The sequence below is a fragment of the Argiope bruennichi genome, chromosome 7 (assembly GCF_947563725.1).
Source record: "Argiope bruennichi chromosome 7, qqArgBrue1.1, whole genome shotgun sequence".
Lineage (NCBI taxonomy): Eukaryota > Metazoa > Arthropoda > Arachnida > Araneae > Araneidae > Argiope > Argiope bruennichi.
The window spans coordinates 83,467,642-83,489,135 of record NC_079157.1 but is presented as its reverse complement, the minus strand read 5'-3'; the positions used below and the strand labels follow the sequence as shown (position 1 = coordinate 83,489,135).

The 21,494-nt window shown below is 29.6% G+C and overlaps 1 protein-coding gene across 1 annotated transcript in view; it reads left to right on the top strand.

Annotated features, from left to right (window-relative positions):
- The window catches only part of LOC129976294 (uncharacterized), a 64,622-nt gene extending 46,495 nt beyond the window's left edge, over nt 1-18,127 (top strand). The window contains exons 3-5 of the mRNA XM_056089786.1: nt 4,195-4,461; nt 6,645-6,815; nt 17,185-18,127. Coding sequence (XP_055945761.1) covers nt 4,195-4,461; nt 6,645-6,815; nt 17,185-17,371 — 625 coding nt within the window. The 3' untranslated portion in view covers nt 17,372-18,127. The remainder of the gene's footprint in view (nt 1-4,194; nt 4,462-6,644; nt 6,816-17,184) is intronic.
- Nucleotides 18,128-21,494: the final 3,367 nt, after the last annotated feature.

Below are 21,494 nucleotides of genomic sequence, written 5' to 3'. Positions count from 1 at the left end.
TCACCATATAATCTGCATTATGAAAACTTAACTATTGCAGATGCTTTTTCCTCGAAATCTAAGCTACTGCAGATTTTTTTTTTTCTCTCGAAAACTAAACTATTGCAGATATTTTCTCCCAAAAACTAAGCTTGTTGCTATTTTTCCCCCTGAAAGCTAAATTGTTGCTGATGTTTACTCTCGAAAACTAAACTATTGCAGATGTTTTTTTCTCGAAATCTAAGCTACTGCAGATATTTTTTTCTCTCAAAAACTGAACTATTGCAGATATTTTCTCCGAAAAACTAAGCTTGTTGCTGTTTTTTTACCCTGAAATCTAAATAGTTGCTGATGTTTACTCTCGAAAACTAACTATTCCAGAGGTTTCCTGTCGAAAACTAAACTACTGAAGCTGTTTTCTCCAGCTAAATTATTGCAAACGTTTTCTGTCGTTTTTAATAGAGACTGTTGTACAATTTTCTCTCGTAGGAAATTATTATACAGGATTTTAGCTCACAAATCAGCAGGAGTATTTTCCCTTTTTTCGTATCTTTCAAAATATGACGTGCATTCTGTTTAGCTTCTTCGAAAGTGAAATGAATAGATTATGTATTTGAACATTTTGATATTCGCTTTAATTACCTAGATTGTTTACCAACATTCGTCCCAGATCTACAATTTTAATCTGAAAATAATGTAGTAAATTTTCATTTATCACTTTTGTTGAGTTTTTAAGATATCACGATCATATGCAAACGAATAAACAGATCAACAAATAAGACTCTTTGCCGGATGCGAATAAACATTTGATAGTTAATGATCTACAAATATTTTGATAAACTATATGCCAAATTTCATTTCTCCAGCTGATTGGATTTTTGAATTATCGTGTTTACTTGCGCTTGAGCTTATGCCACATGCACATGGAGATACACGCCTCTTTTGGATTTTTAATGAATTGTGTTTATTAATAAAAGTTAGATCCTTTGTGTTAAGTTATTTGGAAAAAAACATCTAATCCAAAAAGAAAAGCCGTAATCACATGAAAAGAATATTTTGAACTGAATGAGGAAATATTAATATGCCTAATTTAATGTGAAATGTTCAAAATTAGTCAAGCCTTTATTTCATAGTTCATTTAGAGAATTTTGCATGAGGGGATATAGAGTGAATAATCTACTACGTAATGTTTGAAAATAGTCAAATTATTATTTCATCGTTAATTAGAGTATTGCCATGGTGGGATATGGAATGTGTAATTTCTACAAAATGCTTAAAAATAGCTAAGTCATTTTTTTATCGCCAGTAATATATATTGAAAGAATTTGAATTTTTAAAGATTAAATGTCTTGTTGTGGTCAATAAGTGAAGTATGATCTTTCTGCACGATAATGATGGACCGCATGCAATGCAATCGACATCATACTTTTATCCAGATTTTTTAATGATTGAATTTTTAATTATTTTTTATCGGAGAAAATTTCTGCAGATTGCTAATTTTACAATAAATCAGAAACTACAGCTCAAAAGCAATTAAATATTGTCTATAATTTAAAGTTTGCTGGAACAACTTTCTCCGTTATTTCAAAATTTGGATTATATCTCTTTACTGTAAACAGATGCGCTATACTAATTTGTGTACTTGCAGTGTAATATCGAAAATCTTGTTAAGTTGATATTCGATACCAGCAGTGTTTTTAAATTCTTTTTTAAATCAGAAATAGGAAAAAAAATGCAGAATTATCATCATGGCAATTAATTACTTGAATCATTCAAAACAAGCCAATTAAAAACATTCGTATTTAATTGGCTTGTTTAATAATTAGATACGAAAATGAATGTTATTAAAATGAAAGGCAAAGTCCATTAAGCAACAGAATAAGCATCACATTTCAGGCCTTCAAAGCGAAAATCTTTGGTTCCTGCAAAAGTTAAGGATAGGACAAAAAAGACTTGAAATTAAAAGAAGCTCATTAATGAAAATTCGCAACAAAAAAAGCACGAAAAAACACACCGTGATAGATACTTAGATTCAAATGGCTTGAATGGAAAACGTAATCACTTTCACAATAAACTTTTAATAGCATCTTTATTCAATGGCTTTCTAGTGAACGCCTTCCTTTGATGCCTAGAGGTGTGCAACAGGAAGTCGAAAAGCCGAATTTAGCATGAAAGGCAAATGAAATCGCGGTCAATGACAAGAAGTCACAGACTTGAACGAGATACACTACCTACACGCTTATGGTTGGGATGGTTACACACTGACCTTGTTTGAAGAGGACTTGATGAAGATGACTTCAAGTCGTATTCGTTGAATAGTAAGAGGAGGCGTTCGACGACTGTGATTGTTTAACCTTATGCCGGATGCAACTGATCTAATAAGCATGTTTCTCTTTTTTTTTAACAGAGTGGCTCCAAATATAGCTCAAGATGTTAAAAAGACAAATATGAAATGAAAAAGCAGTTCATACCTAGCCATTCATTACTTTTTAAAACAGCGGAAATGGTCTCACCGTAAATTTCTAATAAATGTATTTCTGTATTATTAATTACATGTCACTGAAAAGTAGTTTCTAAAGAACCTATTGGCGTGCGATCGCTAACGATTTCCTTCGGCAATTAATCGCTACAATGCAGTTAATATACAAAAACAGAAAATGAATTATGCATTTTGGACGTCTTTTTCTCGGTCGATTGAAACCAAAAAAATTTCACAGAGCAACAACGGAAGTTACAAAATCGCTTACTGAATTTCATATGTTAACTCACTGCGTTTTTAAATTATTGTCATTACAAACTTGTGATAGTATAAATCAACAGATTTGGCGAGACAAGTTTCATTTATTTAAATCATCGCCTTAGTGATTCATCGCATTTGCATGCATATGAAAGTGCAGAGTGAGAAGCAATTAGCTATTGACAGATTTGGCAGAAAACGTGAACAGAATCTACATCGTAGATGCTAAACCAGTGTTGCAAATTTTATTTTTCAAACTCTTTATGTTTATTTAGCATTGTCGTGTTCACTTGTATTCGGACAGCCGGACGGTTAGACTTCTCTGAATGGATTTCGTTCAGAATGTAATAGAAATCTATGAAGTTGGTATAAAGATTATATTCCGAAATTTCTTCGTCCTGCTCAAAGCGGTTTTGAGTAATCGTGTTTACAGACCGACATAATTCTAAAAATGTGATCTTTGAGATCAGAAATGTGGAGATTCGTCAAAACAATGAATTCGGATATTTCAACGATTACTCTACTTTCACTCTGAATATTTCGTGTCGAGAAAGTAAAAATGGTGTCGATAAACATATTTTTCTTTGAATGATTTGTTTAGCATTCTTGATTAATTATAATATGCGACGCGCCGCTCCTCCCCCTCTCCCTCTCTCTCTCAAAAAAGAAATTTTGATGAGTCTATTTAATTTATTCTGAAAGTCAATAAGGATTCGGCGAATGTTATTTAACCCTTTAAAGGGCCATTTTTTTCTAGTAATATTATGTTAAAATATTTTTAGGCTTGAAATTAGAATAAGAAAAGAGATTCATTTAGCTTATTAGATAAATTTAATTTGATTCATTAATTAATTTGGGTTAATTAATAATGAAGTAACAAATCAAGATGCAGCATTTTGTCTGAGATAAAGAACTGAAGCATCTAAGTTTCTGACTTACTAAAAGAATGTGTCAGAACTTACGCCACCTACATAATTTCATGCAAAGATTGATAAATTTGGTGGGAAGCATACTTCCCACGGCCCTAGAAAGGGTTAAAGAAATTCTTTAACACTAATGCTATGATTGCGTTTCTAAAAAAAATAACCATACTGCTTCGAACCTGTATTTACTGATAATATTATTATTTTAAAGTTTTATGCTATTATTTTATGATTTTTCACTTTTTGTGGAAATAATTTTATGTTATAATATTTTCGGAAGTTATCTCGAGAAAGACTAAAATTTGGTGCAATTATTTATTAATTCAAATTTTAAAAACAATTTCTCGAAATTTAATAATTTACCTTAAAAATAATATTTGTACCGAATTTGGTAGTTCTTGATCAAACGGTGGAGTTATGGAGCTCCCCCCCCACACACACATATTCTTCTTTATTATTAACAGATATAGAAATACACACAATAAAATTAATCGGAATTATAAAATTTAAAAATCTTTCTGCGACTCTATGATTTCTGTATTTTGTTTCTTCCAGTGAGCACATTTATCAGTTGGTGAGTAGTACTAAAGCCAGACGGTTCAACTTCACTACGGTGTTTGTGGACGAGCGTGATGGGGATGTGGAACCGAACAACGAACTTCTGCCCGAAGGTCCTCCTAAAGTTCAGCACGACGGATATGTGGTGTACCAAACAGCGGTGCACTATGATTACCATCTGCCCAGCGCGTCAGTCCCTTGGAGATATGCAGCTGCACCAGCTGCTACAACGATCAACACGCAGACGATACATAGACGGAGAAGGTAATGCCTAATTGAAAAGTGCACAGTATTTTATCACGTGAATAAGTGTGATTTAAATTTGTCAGCGTAGGAGTATAGGAGAACGTAGAACACTGCATTTCATTATTAGATATCCTCACGTGTTTTACTAATCTTGTTTTCCTTTTTCAATAATCAGAGTACTTTATTAGAATTTTTTTACTAAAAATTGCCTTTTTACGACCGGCCATACTACTGTCGGATCACCTAAAATAAATGAAAAATCAGTAAAAAAACATTTCAATTCGGGGCGGGGACTGCATACTGAAATTCCTATATTTTCTTTTCAGATTTGCAATTTTTGATTTAGAAGGGCAAAATCTACATATTACTTATTATTATCCTAAGTAAGAAAGATCATAAGTTTTTTGTCGAATTAGAAACAAACTCTGGTTTAATTGGAAGTTTTTTTTTAACTTTAAAAATTTTGCATAATGTTTAATCCATCATTGACAAATTTCAAAACAGATTTTAGAAGAATCTCGTTTATATTAGAAGTATCCAGAACGTAAGTTCTATTTTCAATTTTCGTCACTAAAACGTTGCATTATTGCACGCTAAGTCCACTTGGCTAAATCATTGACAAACAATTGAAGTCATTTTTAGATCTCTGAATATTGTGTCAGCTTCATATTGAGTATTTAAAATGTTAATAAAAATTGAATATCCCGCCTCATACGAACTACTTTCTGTTACCTGATTTATTAATGGAAATACTAAACCAATTGAAATGCACAGATAAATTTTGTGAAGTTTATAAGACATTAGTAAGAAGGATAGTGCGATGTTATAAAAATTCATAATGAGGAAAGAAGCGAGGAGCGGTCCTTGATTGATGATGATTTGCTTAAGGAGAACCGAAGATTCACCATTACGGCATTCTCATTGCATTTTTCTCTAATTTCCCATTCACTTCATCATCGCAGGCGGCATCTTTCAACTACCAGATCACATGATAGCCTATGCCCCACTTAGATAAGTGCTTCAACAACGCGCTGGCAACAACATTGAAAAATAACCCAGTCTATGTATTTCATTATGCAATAAAAGAGTTTTTCTAACAATCCTTTCCTTTTCTTTGTAATTGTTTGACTGAATTTAGATTTTGGATAGTACTCGTAGATTAACTAGAAGAATACCCGGCATTTTCTTTCCAACACACTGTTGGATATAGAGGAAAAGAATCAATGTTATGTGAATATTGATGTTTTAGTAATGCAATTTTATGTTTAAATATTGTTCATGTTTTTAAGTAGTTTATTAACTAAAAATAAATCATTTTGTTTGATTTTATTTTGCAGTATGATATATTTTGCATCTTTCTGTAGACTTTTCTGTATCGTCCGCAAGTTTTCGGAAATTGGGGGATGGGGGAGAATCCTAAGACAAATGCAGAAAATTCTTCGACCTTATAGTGATTGTCAAATTTCATTTTGAAAGAAACATTTATTAAATACATTTCGCCAATCTGTAAACATAGTTAAGCAAACAAAATGCTTTACGTTTGTCGTGTAAACATAGTTAAGCAAACAAAATGCTTTACGTTTGTCGTGTAAACATAGTTAAGCAAACAAAATGCTTTATGTTTGTCGTGTAAACATAGTTAAGCAAACAAAATGCTTTACGTTTGTCGTGTAAACATAGTTAAGCAAACAAAATGCTTTACGTTTGTCGTGGAAGCATAGTTAATCAATCAAAATGCTTTATATTTATTGTGCAAGCATAGCTAAGCAACTAAAATGCTCTACATTTATTGTGTAAGCATAGTTTAAAATAGTTCTTTCTTTTGTTGTGTTCCGTGTTCCTCAAAGTTGATTGACAGATCTAAATACTATTATATGATAGGCGAGCAGCTGGTTACCAAAGGCATCTATTATTTTATTATAATGTGAAAGTTTCGTTTACGAACATTACTGATTCATTATAATTTAAAATCTTTAATTTTTTCATTATAAACGCTCTATCCAAAATGCCTTGATACTTAATTTCAGGATACTGTTTTATGATCGCGAATATTTTTTTTTAAATTTGTGTTTATGTGGTATAAAATTCAAAAAAGTGAAAGATCTGAAACAAAGTATTTCTATAATAGAAACCACTGCTGGAATTACTAATTACGATATAAGAGATTTACACACTTCTAATGATTTTTACTTTCACTGTAGACCCATTATTCGGCGTCAACTGGAAAACGTAGAAAAGCCGGTGTGTTCAGCCAAGACACGCTACGTGCCTCCCCAAGCAGCTCTTAATGACAACTCTGAATGGAAATACATTGTGAATGTCCAGAATAAAGATGTCCGATTCCGACAGATCATAAGAGTGGATGTCTGCGAGTAAGTATATTTCATTTCCAAGTTCCAAACAACATATATAATATTTCAAAATACTGATACGGAAAAATCTGTCCAGTGGATTACGGTATAAAATCCAACAAGCTCAATAACGACACTTTATTCTACATGAATAAACAATAGTAAAATACAACTGAAGTGTCATCAAGAACATAACTTATAGCAAACAGTGGTGTACAAGCAGCAAATTACTGTTAAACTATTACAGCAACATGAAACGCTTAGAGAGTACTCGCTGGTGATCAACATTCCAAAGAGTGACTTCACTCAATTATTGGCTTCAGCGCTTACTCGAGCATTACTTCATCTCTGTCACTCGGGTTTTTATAATATCCTTGACTGGGTAAGGAGGCTTCTAGAAGGATATAGTTTCTTTGTTCTTAGTCGATATATCGCCAGAATTCGAGTAATTTTGGGAAGTCTTCGTACTTATCGCTAAACTTACTAAATTCGTCGCCAAGACCCGCGGTCATTCATCTAACATTTATTCAGTATCTGTCAGAGTAATCTATAAAACTATTTTTCTTACTTGAAACTAACTATACCGTTTGTTACGAATATACAAATTCGTAAACAAAATATACAAATTCATATTACGAAGGCATAACTAATAATTTTCTTGAGATTTTACATTATGATAGACGAATGAGTTTTCAAGATTAACCAGCTGGGGTAGTCTCTTCGAAACTTTCTAGCACACTTCTTAATAAAAGTGCTATTTCCTCCTTCTTTCAGCAGAGAAATTGTGTACTTTGCGTATAGCCATGCACCCCACGCATATCCAGATATTTTTTTTAACCCTTGAAATCAGGAGCCTGTATAAGACGGAAGTGTGGGAACATAAGGAATATTGTCCCCCTCCGCTTCCCAGGTATAGTGCAAATTAAATCCTTCGGGACCAAATACCCTTCTGCTAGCATGGAGTAGAAGCTTGCAGAGGAGCACATGAACTTGGATGTCCTCCTCGTCGTCCGACCACGTTACAGAATTACAAGATTCATTCAAAATAATTTACATGCTGCTTTGAATGGGTCGTAAATATAATTACCTAAACATCATTAATTTAATTTTTAACTTAAATACATTGAATAAAATGATTCCGAACGTCTATTCCGAAACATCATGGCATTATATTTTTTAAGACTTGATTCGTCTATTTGTAGAAAGCATATTATTCATGGTTATTATTAGATTCGTGCAATTTGTAGAAAGCATATACGTCTATCTATTATGTTTCTCTACAAATTCATCCATCTCTTCTATAGCAGCTGTTTATAGTATTGATTATTTTTTTCAATGGACGATTTTCATATCAGGCATCACATAATTTCGATATAGTATCCCCATTTAAAAATATTATCTATACATTTTAAATAGCTAGGAAAGCTTAAGAATTAATCCTACCAAATGCAAATATTTGCCCAATTTCGTCACTTTTTATTTCATTTGTAACTCATGAACCCTGAATATATCATCATTGATCGGTCGTTCTCCACCTCTTCTCATTATCGAATGAAATCTCTAAAATACTTAAACATTATTCATTCTCCATATGGAAAAAAATAACTACAACAGATTTTCCAGCAATAACTATAGAACTGATTTCTTCTGTGTTTACTTCTTATGAAAATCCATGATCTCTGAATAAATTATCAATTATCATCTACTCTCCACCACCCATATTTTTGAAAAATATCACAAAATAAGGATTTGCACTATCCTTAGCCTCTACAGTTGGATTAATTTCGCCACTTTATTTGCATGGTTTACCAATCATAGTGCTCCATATTTAGTGTGCAAAATTTCAAAACAGTATTTCTCATTTGTTGTGATAAGAGTTAGCTCATCAAATTTGCTAACATTACTAAATTGATGATATAATGTTTTGGATGAACAGCTGGAATGTTCCTAGTCATCTTCAAAAATTCACATTGGCTTGAGGATACTTCCACAAAAAATTATTTTTCTGACTGCTGTATCGCTTCATTGGAAACGTAGAACTTTCACTCGTGCACTCCGTCTAACATAGTGATAACTTTGTAGCAAGCAGCTGAGCAAGAAATGAAGGTCAAATAAACATTAAGAAGCATTCAAGAACATGCAGGGTGTGTCACACTCGTAATAGGTTTAGAAGGAAAAAAAATTACAAACTTGATATTCGACAAAATGAAATTTAAAAAGCTTTTAATGTGAGTAGTGTCTATTAATCTATAACACAGGTGGAAATTTCTTCTTTCTTACAGTTTTAATTTCAAATATGTCTACTTTTAATATTGATATGAAGTTGAGATGGCCGAATATTTATTTAATTATCACTTAAATAAATATTCACTGCTGAGCCGCACTCACTCATAAGATAAGCCAAGTTTTAATACATTGTATATGTTATGCACCCTATGTTAACTATGCATTAAATTCTGAAACACTGTATACCTATAGGGATGCACAGTGTTTTTGTGTTTAGTACACTATAGAGTATGAAAGAGGAAGAGTTCAAAAATATTGATAGCATTGTTTACATATGCGCAGTCAGAATTTGCAAATATATTGTTACAAGTACACATATTTAAATAAAAATACAATACATGTCTATATTAATAAATAAAGATGGATGGATGTGTGTATCAGTGTTTGTATGTTCCTGGATAATTGCCGAAAATATTATTGCACAAAGCTGATTTTTTTGTGTGCTATTTTGAAATTTTAAAAATTTTGTTTTCAAGAAGCCAATTTAACGCGATGCACATTTTTTTCTAAATTTTGGCTATTTCTTAGAAATTAATTTTACATAATATTCAACAAAAATAACATTGTTGCCTTGAGATTCAAATTGTTTTTATTGTTTGATCAAATGTTTAATCGCGTTATTTTCCTAAATTACTGAAAAGCCAAAGTAGAAGGATTTTTTTTCAATATGTCTAATATTCTTTAGGAATAAGAAAGTAAACTCACAGTACCGTAAAAAATTAGAAAGTAGTTTTACCTCAAAAATGCATTTTTAATAGCATTATGATGTCATGGGTTTTGACTTTATTAGAATGATTTATAAAAACAATAACAGAGCAAATATGAGGCATTTAAAATGACACATCTATGATGTCCGTCACAACTTCATGTTTAAAATTATTCCCGTCGTCTTAAATAATATATAAGAGGTTAAATTAAAAGTAAACGCCACCATTACTCTCAACAAATCAGCTAGTCGTCAAAGGCGATTAAATCATAATTTAAATATAATACTCAAAAATGTTTATATATATTCAGTATATTTAGCATTCGATAATTACATTAATGCATTTTTTGTATAATACAGATCAGTATAAATACGAGCACTAAATAAAGTATCTTCTTAAGGATTAACAAAAAAGAATCTAACTATTTAAAGCAAATGTATTATTTTGTTCTCATTTTACCAAAATTTGTAATGTACTTACTGAATCAAAAATTCCTTGGGTGAGTGGATTTATTTTCAGCGTTTATTTCCGAATCATGCGTAAGATGTATAAATAGTTCAAACTTTTTTATAGAAGATACTGGCAAGTGCAAACGATTCCATATTGAAATTTATGCACCTATTCAAAAAAAATTAATTAATCAATATTTCTTTTTTGCCTTGAAGAATATCGCATACAAAACCCTTCCCAAAAAGCTAAATTGATTATATACAGATGCATATGATTAATTAAAACGGAAACAATATTCAATCAATCAATAAGGAATAATTTAAATTCTACTTTAAAGATTCTGTAGAACATTCCTAAATGCTTAAAGAACACTTACAATGAAAAAAAAAAGAATCATTAAAAAAAAATGAATTATTCGATAGCCTTCAAAAAATGTTGCACTTTATTGTTCTAATTCTTTTTTCATGCACCGAAAGGCATAATTAATTTTTATATCCTTTTAATAAGTCACGATGGCGTTAATCAAAACGTGAAACAGCTTTCTGCATTCCCCCCCCCCCTTTTTTTCACGCACTTTACGGAAGTTATCGAAAATAAAAAGAAATTCTTAATCGAAATCGGATAAGGTAAGCGAAACAGTAGAAATAATTATCGGATACGCTAATCTGTTAATTACGGAAGCCATAAATTATAAACCTTAATCATTATTCTGAGAATAGAAAAATAACCTTGCCACTTTGATATTCCGTTTACCCAAACCAAGGTGCAGAAAAATTCTCAAGCTTCCACTTTCACGAATAATAAGAAGGGTCAAAGTTCACTCAGCTCTTATTCGAGGAGGCGTGGCTGATCAGCTATAGGTTATGTTCTTTTTCTTTATTTTGGTTATGTTGCTTTAATTCTCAGATCGTGCGTTTATGCTCCTGAGGTGTTATAAAATGTGTTCGCTTCAGTATATGTAGATCTGAATTTCCGCTCTTCATACATCTCTATGTATAAAAAAACAACGTACGTGGTACAGAAATCTCTTTTATTATTTGTTACGGAATGGCAGCAATGAAATGTAAACATATCGATGTAGGAAAGTTTTAGCAGACTATTTTATTCAGCGTTTTTACAGCTGCACTTAATTAAGCACTTCGCTAATTAAATAAAATTATTATATTATAAATGCTACTCGCCGTGTCACTCTGTTAGAAGATGAAAAAGAAATTAAGAAATAAATTTTAATCGAAAGTGAAAGTAGGCTTAACCATCGAGATGGATACTCGCTACGACTTACCTACTAGAAATAGATGACTTCCAAAACTATTAATTTCCCAAAAAGGTTTTTGCATTATCTTAAAACTCAAAAAATTATCTCTTTAATGACATCTATTTCATTTCTATACAGTTTTTTATTTACTTTTTAATAAATTCTTCACATTTAATCAACAATGTTACGGTACTTTTCATGTTAGGTTTGGTTTGGTTAAAAAAAAAAGCTTTTTAAGAGTAATACTCACTTCAGTTGCTTTTTTAATGTTATGAAATTCAAACTTATCCATCGAAATGTTCAATTGCGTGCTTTTGCCATTGTTAAAAATATGATTAAAAAAATAACTTTTTTGATTAGTAATTCCGAAATAGGATTTTCCCCTCCGTTTATATTTCATTGTATGTAGATTTTCAATTTGGGCCCACAATAATTTGTTTCAGAATGATTCAGTTCAAGACCTATTTTTAAGTCGTATCAAACAAACTGAAATTTTTAAAAAAATGCATTCCATATCAATTGTTCAAGAACCTAAAAAAAAAATCAACAATCTTGGAGAGCAAACCAAAGACGCCTAGTTTTACATAAAGTATTCGTCTGAGTTGTTTTTTTTTTTTTTACTGAATGACGATTGATTTTATTAATTTTTATGTATTTATTTTTTTAAAGAAAAGGCAAACTGCAGAAAAAAAAATATCAGTTAAAGTGTGCATTACAAAATGAACAACAAATTTACAAAAAAATAAATACCTTATATATTAATGTCATGAACATTATGAAATATGTTAAGTCCATAGTAAATGTATTCGGTCAATCCAAACACGTAAAAATAAATTTGAAGTTGTCAAGTCTGAATTCTAAAAACACAAAAAATATACAAGAGACTTAAAAACTAAATATATTCCATCTTAAAAATATTAAAAATACATTATGAATTTAAAAGTTGAGTAAAATCAGTTTTAAAAACATTAAAATTTCAAAACCGAATATAGAAAATGAGGAAAACATTAAATAACATGTTAGAAATTTGAATTTTAAATGCATTGAATTCTTTTTTAAAAAAATTTAAGCATTTTTGGAATTTAAAAATTATGGACATTTTGGATTTAAAACATCAAGCGACATATTAAAAATATCAAAGTCTTCAGGAAATTTGAATAGTGTATGAAATTTATATAATGAAAATTTATCTGAGTAATTAAATTTTACAAAAAATAATTTTACGCTTACGTTTTTAAATAAAAATTTTAGTTTTAAATACTAAATTTTACTTTTTTAAATAAAAAGTTTAATCTAAACCTTCTGGCTGGTACAGTAAACAGACCTGACATTATGCAGAAATATTGGTTTAACATCGAAAAATATCGATCAGAGAACGCTATAATTTCTCATTAAAAATATAGAAAAAAAATCTTTCATATACCCTCTTATCCAGACGATTATGATTTATCAAATGTCTAGTCATCTTTAGAGACCGGTTACTTTGCTGGAGATATTAGTTATATTTAATTTTAGTTAAATCATTTAGATATAACTTCATGTTTTTAATTCCATCAAATTGTCAGGCATCAAAAATCCCGTGATTTGAATAGACTTACATATTTTTTTATCCAATTTTGTACAAGAAGTTTCCTAATGGAGATCAGCCCAATGACATCATAGTGCTATGAAAAACGCAGTTGTCCGATTCATCTATCTTAAAAGTTTTGAGGCATCACAAATTCACTTTTTTTTTTTTCGCCTTTACTACACAGATGTGAAACAGTCACCGTCTTCTTTAGAAAAATATAAGAAAATCACGCGATTAAATATTTAATGAAACAATAATAACGATTCGAATTTCAGGACAACAATGTAAACCATTATTGGAATTCATGCAAAATAAATAAATAAATTACCAAAATTCAGAAAAAAAATTGTTCGATCATTAAATTAATATCATTTAAAATATTTTTTAAAGTTTTAATATGGTGTTTAGAACTATTTTTGAGCCGTAATATTCGGAAGTTATCACTATAAAGTCTCAAAATTTTTCAGTTTAATTTTTAATTAATTAATTTTTTTTAAAATCGCTCCAAGGTGCACATTTCCGCTCTTTAAAATATACATATATCACACTGAGGGTGGTAGAAACTTCTTTGAACTAACCTGGCTGTCAGGGCACATTCACACAGACAAATACACACACACACACTCATCTTTATTAGTAGTAGAATATCTCAAAGAGATTGTAATTATTCGTCCAATAGATGGTGGCGGTGGAATTGCGCGGGGATAGAACCTGGGACCTTGTGGTTCGCAGTCCAGTAACATGACCACAATACAAAAGCAATTGCCCGTGTAGAATAGCTGTTAACTGGCTTATAAGCTTTCACCACAAGATCAGAAAAATTTGCAGCGCCTCTTAAAAGCTTTGTAATATTGTTTTGTTACTATTTGCAGATGGATAACATTCAGAGACATGTTTTAAATAAAGAGTCAAATTTTTCTCAAGACCGTAAACTGGGAAGTAAAACCTTCGTTCTTCGCAATGGAGATGTTTCACTTTATCTTTGGATTCTGAAAATATTACTGTATTAGTTTTCTTCGATGTTAATATAGGGGCAATTATTATGGGGTGAAAAAAAAAAAGAATGATACAGATGATAGTCACTTCGATTGAGAAACAGCAAGAAAATCCATTAAATCATAACTCTTTGAAAGAAAGAAAGAGACTATAATCATGTAAGGGAAATTTCGACAAAATCCATTTAAAAACACATATAATTAATCTCCTTGCGTCAAACTTCTTCCCTAAAAATAGTATTAATATTGAATGCATTTATTTTAAATTTTATTTTCTTATTTGATAGGAACGATAAGTATGAATTTAATTGAATCGTTCGACTACAAATTGCTGTTAAAAACATAAATAAATAAATAAAAAGGTATATATTCTATGAAATATAAGAAGAAATGAAATTTTTACTTCTGTGGCAAGAATTAATTTTTACCACAGAAGAAACTTAATTTTTTGAATCTTAATTTAGTATTGAAAATAAAATTTAATAAAAAAAAGTGAAAATTAAGTATTGCCAATTTTAATTTAATTTAGCATTTGTTTGATTAAAATGAAATTCATTTGAATTTCATCATAACAATGAAAACGTTGTTATAGATTGTGCACCAAATGAAACTGTAAAAAATTATTAAAATGAGTGACAAAAATTATATGAAAGTGAAATTGATGTCATTAAAAATATTGTTTTTTAAGTTTTAAGGCTGTGTAAATTTTGTATTTTCCAAATACAATTTTCAAAATATATAACTGATAATATACAAAAAAAAGGCTTAGTTTAAATGGACATATTTTAATTAACTTTGAGGTTTTGGAAAAATTAACAGGGATATTTCCCCTATCTTGTCAGTTTGTATAAAAGTCATAAAAACGAGCATTTATTTATATATATATCTTATATGAAGTAGATTAATTTGAAAGGTTTTTTTTTATTAAATATAGTTTTCATAAATGCTTTTTGTGTGTTAGGAAACTTTTGTATTCTGTGTAGATGTGTGCCCCTCCTCTTAAGTAATTTCTTAGCTAACAAAGAAAAACAAGAAAAAGTAAGTTATCAAATTTGACTTCGGCGCTACTCTTATTAAAAGATCTCGGCTTAAGGGGCCTTAAGATCGAAACCTTATTCCTCTGAAGATAAGCCAAATGTCCTCGCGTTGCTATGTTGCTATGACATCAATAATTTTCAACTATAATGAGTGAAGATGTTATTTGATTCCCTATCTCATTCTCCATACTTCCTAGTTGAAAATTATTTAATCCCAAACTAGTCCACGTTATTCCAAAAGTTGAGGTTTCGATCTAATTAAACTAACTGAACCTATTCCTAGATATATTGTGCTGCCATCTGTGGATCAGAAACACAAATATTTTTGCAATGTGTAGATCATAAGTTTAAAATGCAGTAAATTTTTTAAATTCCAACAATAATTCTTTAAAGCTGAATAAACTCTGAGATGTATTATTATACAGAACACATTTACGTAAGAATTGAAGTGAACGTAGTATGGGGAGGGGCTTATTATTTCAGTTACTTTAACTTTCACTGCCCAATCTGATTCCACATTACAGTAGAATTATATAATTGCTTATTATTTTAGACAAGTGTTCTTGATATGGTACTCAAATTTCGTAATTGAGATATGCATCTACCAAAATATATGTTGAACATACTTGAAATTACTAACACATAGTTTCATTTCTTGACATACTTTTAGTCAAATTTGACTTTTTTTTTTTTATAAATTTGAAATTTCATAACCTATTTCTGATTGGTCGGAATTTTGAAATTTTTTACTCTTGTGTGGTCTTGATGACAGTACACTATTTTAATTATTTCAAATCTAATTTATCCGTTAATATATATATATATATATAATCATCCAGAGCTATCTATAACACTAAGCGGAGTTTTATAATATCCCTGCCTATGCGAAATCCCAATTTCTGTTCTGTTGTCCAGTTACTCAGACATTTTTATTTTATCTGTTTGAATAAAGCTAAGCACGGATAAAAATTAGTAATGAGATCACAAATTTCACGTTTTATTTGCATTTTCATACTGTATTATAGCTAAGATAAATAAGCTGAGGTCTGAAAATTTTTATTGTTCTGATTCATTATATTCTCACTTCATGAGATAGTTTGAAGTTTATTTTTATTGTTTTCTTTCAGCAATTTTCATTATTTAAAATTTAGCAATGCATTTTTTTCTGTTACTAGATTATTATTTGTTTCTACCCGTTTTTAATTATTACTTTTGATTTGAGTCTTCTTTCATATAATTCCGACATTTATTGTTTATTTTTAATGTTACTTGATGGTACATCTTAAGTGCACGACAATTTATATATCCATTTCTAAAGCGCTCTGTCAATTCGCATGGATTTTTTTTACTAGAACTTTCTTTTGTTAATCTCTGATAACTAAATCTAAAATATTATTAACAGGATGACAGATGCCTAGGCAGGCACATCTTCTAGTATTTATAATAATGATTGAAAAACAGAAAAAAAAATATGAATTATATAAAAAAATCAACCTTGTTGAGCAATAATAAAATTCGTTTTAAAAATAGTTTTTCTTTACATTATTTAAAATACGCATTGAAACGTGTTTTTATTCATATTTAACTTCTAAGCGACTTTTTTTTTTACCGTGAATTATTTTTTAATATTTTGAATAATGAAAAATTCAAATAATTAAGTTAATTAAAGAAAATAATTTGTACTAATATTTATAATAATTATTAATAATTTTATTACAATTTATTATTATATTAAACCCATGGGCCCGAAACCGCCCCAAAGCTCCCATTCGACAAAACACTGACTCGATCTTTTTCGGTTGATTAGCTGAAGTCTAAAGGATGAAAGGAATTTCGCTATCTGTCACTCATATAGAAAGGTCGATTCAATTCTGTTTTTGTGCATAAAAATTTACCCCGAGTTTTGAGGGAGTAGAATTCTCATTCTACTTGGGCTCATAGATTTAATTTATTTAATATTTATAATCAAATTTGATATTAGACTAATTTATTTTAATTGGTGTTATAATAATTTGCATTAAATAATAAAATTATATTTTTAAAGACTCACTCCATTAAATTTATCTAAACTCATTTTCCATTGTTTTCAGATCTCCAGGGCAACCTTGTACCAGTGAGCTATCTTTGCCTTTCGGATATGCGAGCCAGTGCAAGCAAAAGTTCATCAAGAAAAAGTTGCTGGCTTTGGACGCGGATGGCCAAGGAACATCTGTCGAGAACTTCTTCATCCCTTCCTGCTGTGTGTGCACTTTGACGAGGACGACACAGAGACGATGACGTCAGTGCAGGAAAAAAAGACCGAGAAATACTGTGATAATAAAAATAAACAGTCAATTAAAAAGGAGGGTGGATTGAACTTTTACCACAAAGGAAATGTGTCGTTCCATATATATATATAAATAAATATTAAAAAAAAAGTTATGAAGGAACGAAACACTTGGTTATTTGTTTTCTGCATGGTTTACGTGATTTGAAATCGAAACGAAATGGTTGACATTTGTGCAATTTTATGATATGATTCATTCGGTGTCGAGCTACTGGAATGTGAGGTTGTTTTTTTTTATCGTATAAACATGGTGTTTTATGAGATAATCTTACTCTTATATTTCATAAAAAAAAGGAAGATTTTTATGCCTTTATGATACAGTGCCTTACATTTGAATCTGGCCATTAAATTAGAGCACTGAATTATGAACTGACAGAATGCAACTTTTGGATACACAAAATGCAAGACAAGCAGCTCATCGAAAAATCTTCGAGACGTCAGATGATATGCTGTTTTTGTCACTATTATTTTTATATCTTTGGGAAATTCCGAAGATTATTATTGTTTTGTGGTAAAACATTATTTTCTATTATAAATTACTGTATTTGGATGGATTATTACATATTATGTGTGACTGTGGTTTATAATAATCAAAATGTCTTTCTTGTCAGTGTATTTTTGTCGAAAGTAAATGTTTTTAAGTAATTTGTTCATTTTAATGAATTATTGAAATGTTTTTGAGTTGAATAAATAGCTTGTGTGTTTTATTATTGCCCCTTATGCAGTATTTATACCAAAAGTAAATTAATATTGGTGATAGGTACTTATTTCTTTAATTGTTAATCTCGTATATTTCTCATTTATTTTTGGTTTAATGCCGAAATCCAATGCTAAAGTTATCTTGGGTGCTCAAATGTTATTGTCACTGAAATTTTCACAACACTCGCTTTTCTTTTTCAAACAAACCAATTAAATGAATATGTTTGTTTATTTTTAACAACATTTTTTTTGTTTTATTTCTGATGTGGAAACATTGCAAAAGCGCAGAATCGTTTGAACCAAGAAAAAAAATGTGTTTTAAAATGTAAGAGGAACTGATGTAGTACAAAATTTGTTTGATGGTTTTTCTTTTAAAAAAATTTTTCAATTATGGATGCCTTATTCCAGAACTCAATTTATTGCATATTGCATATGTTTATTTTACTTATTTGATTTATTTGTTGGCTGTTCAAACGAATGTCTGATTTTTTCCGTAATTTATTGAAATCAGAACGAGTTTTCTAGGGTATTTTTTATTCGTGTATGTAGATTGCTGTTATCATTCAATTTCTAGTGAAATGCTTTGCAAGCCGGTGTCTTCAAAATTTGAATTCTCAGTTTCAAGGTATTAAAGAGCATTTAATTGTTTCGGTTTTTATAGCTTGAAGATACTGACAGTATCAAATGTGAGCTTTGTGTTATTTCTATAACTTTGGATAATGTAAAATGCAAACATCTTTTTAGGTCCCTGGTCCATTTTAGCAAAAACTCCTTAACAACATTCTTACAATAATTTCATGATATTATTGTAAGACCGGTTCATGATATTATTGTCATGGCCGGTATTTAGAATATCGACCGGTTAATAATTTCATGATATTATTGTCATGGCCGGTATTTAGAATATCGAAAAATATCGTAGAAATAGCGTACAATATCTTCTTCTAATAGGGATATAGTTACCATAATTGTTTTATTATCACTTTGCTCAGAAACACAGAAAATCTGCCTTCAGCATTTATCTATCTGCAAAAGTGGATTAAACGTAAATGAATCTATTTTTCAACGATTTTTTTTTCAGAAATATTGCTTACCAAAATAACATAAATTTTATTTTTCTATATATTATATTTAAATTTTTATAAATTCTTTTCTTGTATGATAAAAAGATGCAGAAATGTACGGAGCCAACTACGAAAACATTCTTTTAATTTTTCATACGATGAAAATCTTTCTCCTACTGATGTTTCTTTCAAGGGCACAAACAAATAAAGTCTGAAAAGGTATTCTTTATTCTGTGGATGTTCTAATGTTATCCAATAAAGTTTTTAAGCTCTGTTTTTTTTTTCACCTGTACTAGTTGTGTGAAATATTGCATCGTCTTGGAAAAAGAAATAATACAAATTAAAATTGAAGGTTCTTAGGACCGATATATTAATTTTACCTTCTCCAAAGTTTTATAGCAGTATTCTGCTTCCATTATTCGTTGGTTATCAAGAATAAGGTCTCAATTTAACTTTCTCTCTAATTACCCTTGTTTTCAGGAATGCTATTACGAGACAAATTTTAATCTTTTTCACGGCCATTTTTAATGATCTTGTGCCTTTTAGATTTTTGAGACTTCTGTAGGGTGTCATTATCGAATTAGGCACAGCATTAAATTCGTATTGAATTTCAATTAGTTAAATAAGTTTTTATTTATTGAAAATTTAATAATTATTCACTGTGCAGTTGCACTTTGTTAGTGAATAGAATAAAATAACGGTATAAAAAAGGTATCAATGCCAAACGATTATTTTAAGTTTTAACCTGTTAACTGGGTAGGACAAAATGTTTCAATGCAAAACGAAATTGAATATTAGTTAATTACCCAGTTAATAGGTTAAATAACTTACTTATCATAGTCACTATAACAGCATATAATGACATATCATCTCCTACTATTAAAAAAGTATTATTTTATAATCGTAAGTTGGATATAATTGGTATATTTTATTTGAACAGTTAAAGATAAAAATAAATTCAGAGTTCTATCTTTTTTTTCTAGAAGATATGAGACTGACTTGAACTTAGTGCTTGAAATAGAAGTCAAATGAGTTAGTTGATTGCTGAAATCAGAAAGTTCTGTTCTACCTAAGTGTAATAAAACATTGATTCAAATAAATAAAAACAGAAAACTTGTCTATAGATTTACGAAGATGTTTCAGATTTAAATTGATTAGATTAACTTTCTTCCATTAGTAGTATGCTATCTGCATTTCAAAAATATGAAATCTTATTTATTAGTTTGAATCTTCTATGTTTATCCTGTAAATGGAATCCCTGTGCCATTGTGAGACTAGTTAACCTGGTCGTAAAAGTACTGGAAGAGAATACTTCGGTCATTCGTAGACAAAAATAGATCAAAAGATTGATAAAGAATATTTCCATAAAATCACAAATAATAATCAAAGATTTTTAAAAATATTGACAGTGCTACCAGTACTTCTGTCTATTCAATTTAAATACATTATAAGCACTGTCACTGCTTCAGTCATTATAAATTATTAAAAATTTATAATGACTGATTCAGTCATCCGTCAGATTAGAATTAAAAATCAAAAATACAGCAAAAAGATGGACAGCAAGTGCTTGTATAGGATCAGTATTAATAATTAGAATATTTGAAGCATGTTTTTCTGTATTGTTGAATTACCATAATCAAAAAACACATCAAGAGAACTAACAATGAGTATTACTATCAGATAATAATTGTTGATAATCAATCAATGATAATAATAATTTTAAAAAAAAAGTTCAAAAAGCATTTTTTGAATTTTTGTTTTGGAAGTTTGAAATTCATTCTCAATAAATTTGAGGACAATTTTTTGTAAGCAAATCATGCCCACGAATTATAACAAATTCTGAACTTCTTTTGTGCATGAAATGCATAAAAATATGATATTCGTTTTTATTTAAAATTTAAAACTGTAGAAATGTTGCAATTTAAGGAATATTAGTTATTTATCAGGATTTTGAAAGGTAATCTTTTTACACCAACTTAGATGAAAATGAAATTAAGATATTTTTGGATTAAATCCATTTGTATTTCCCAATATGTTACTGAAGTGGAAGAATGCTTTTCGATTTAATAATAAAAAGTAATTATTGATTAAAAAGGTTAACTATTTGTGAAGTATTTTGGCTTTATTTATATATCCATGGAATGTCAATATAAATGCTAACGCTTATAACCATGCATGAAATGTTTATTTTATTGCTTGTACATGTAATAATAAAAATATATATTATGTATATTGTAAATAAATGCGAGTGAAATACGAGTGGTGTCTAGAATTGTACGAAGAATAAAACTATATATTCATTTATTATAAT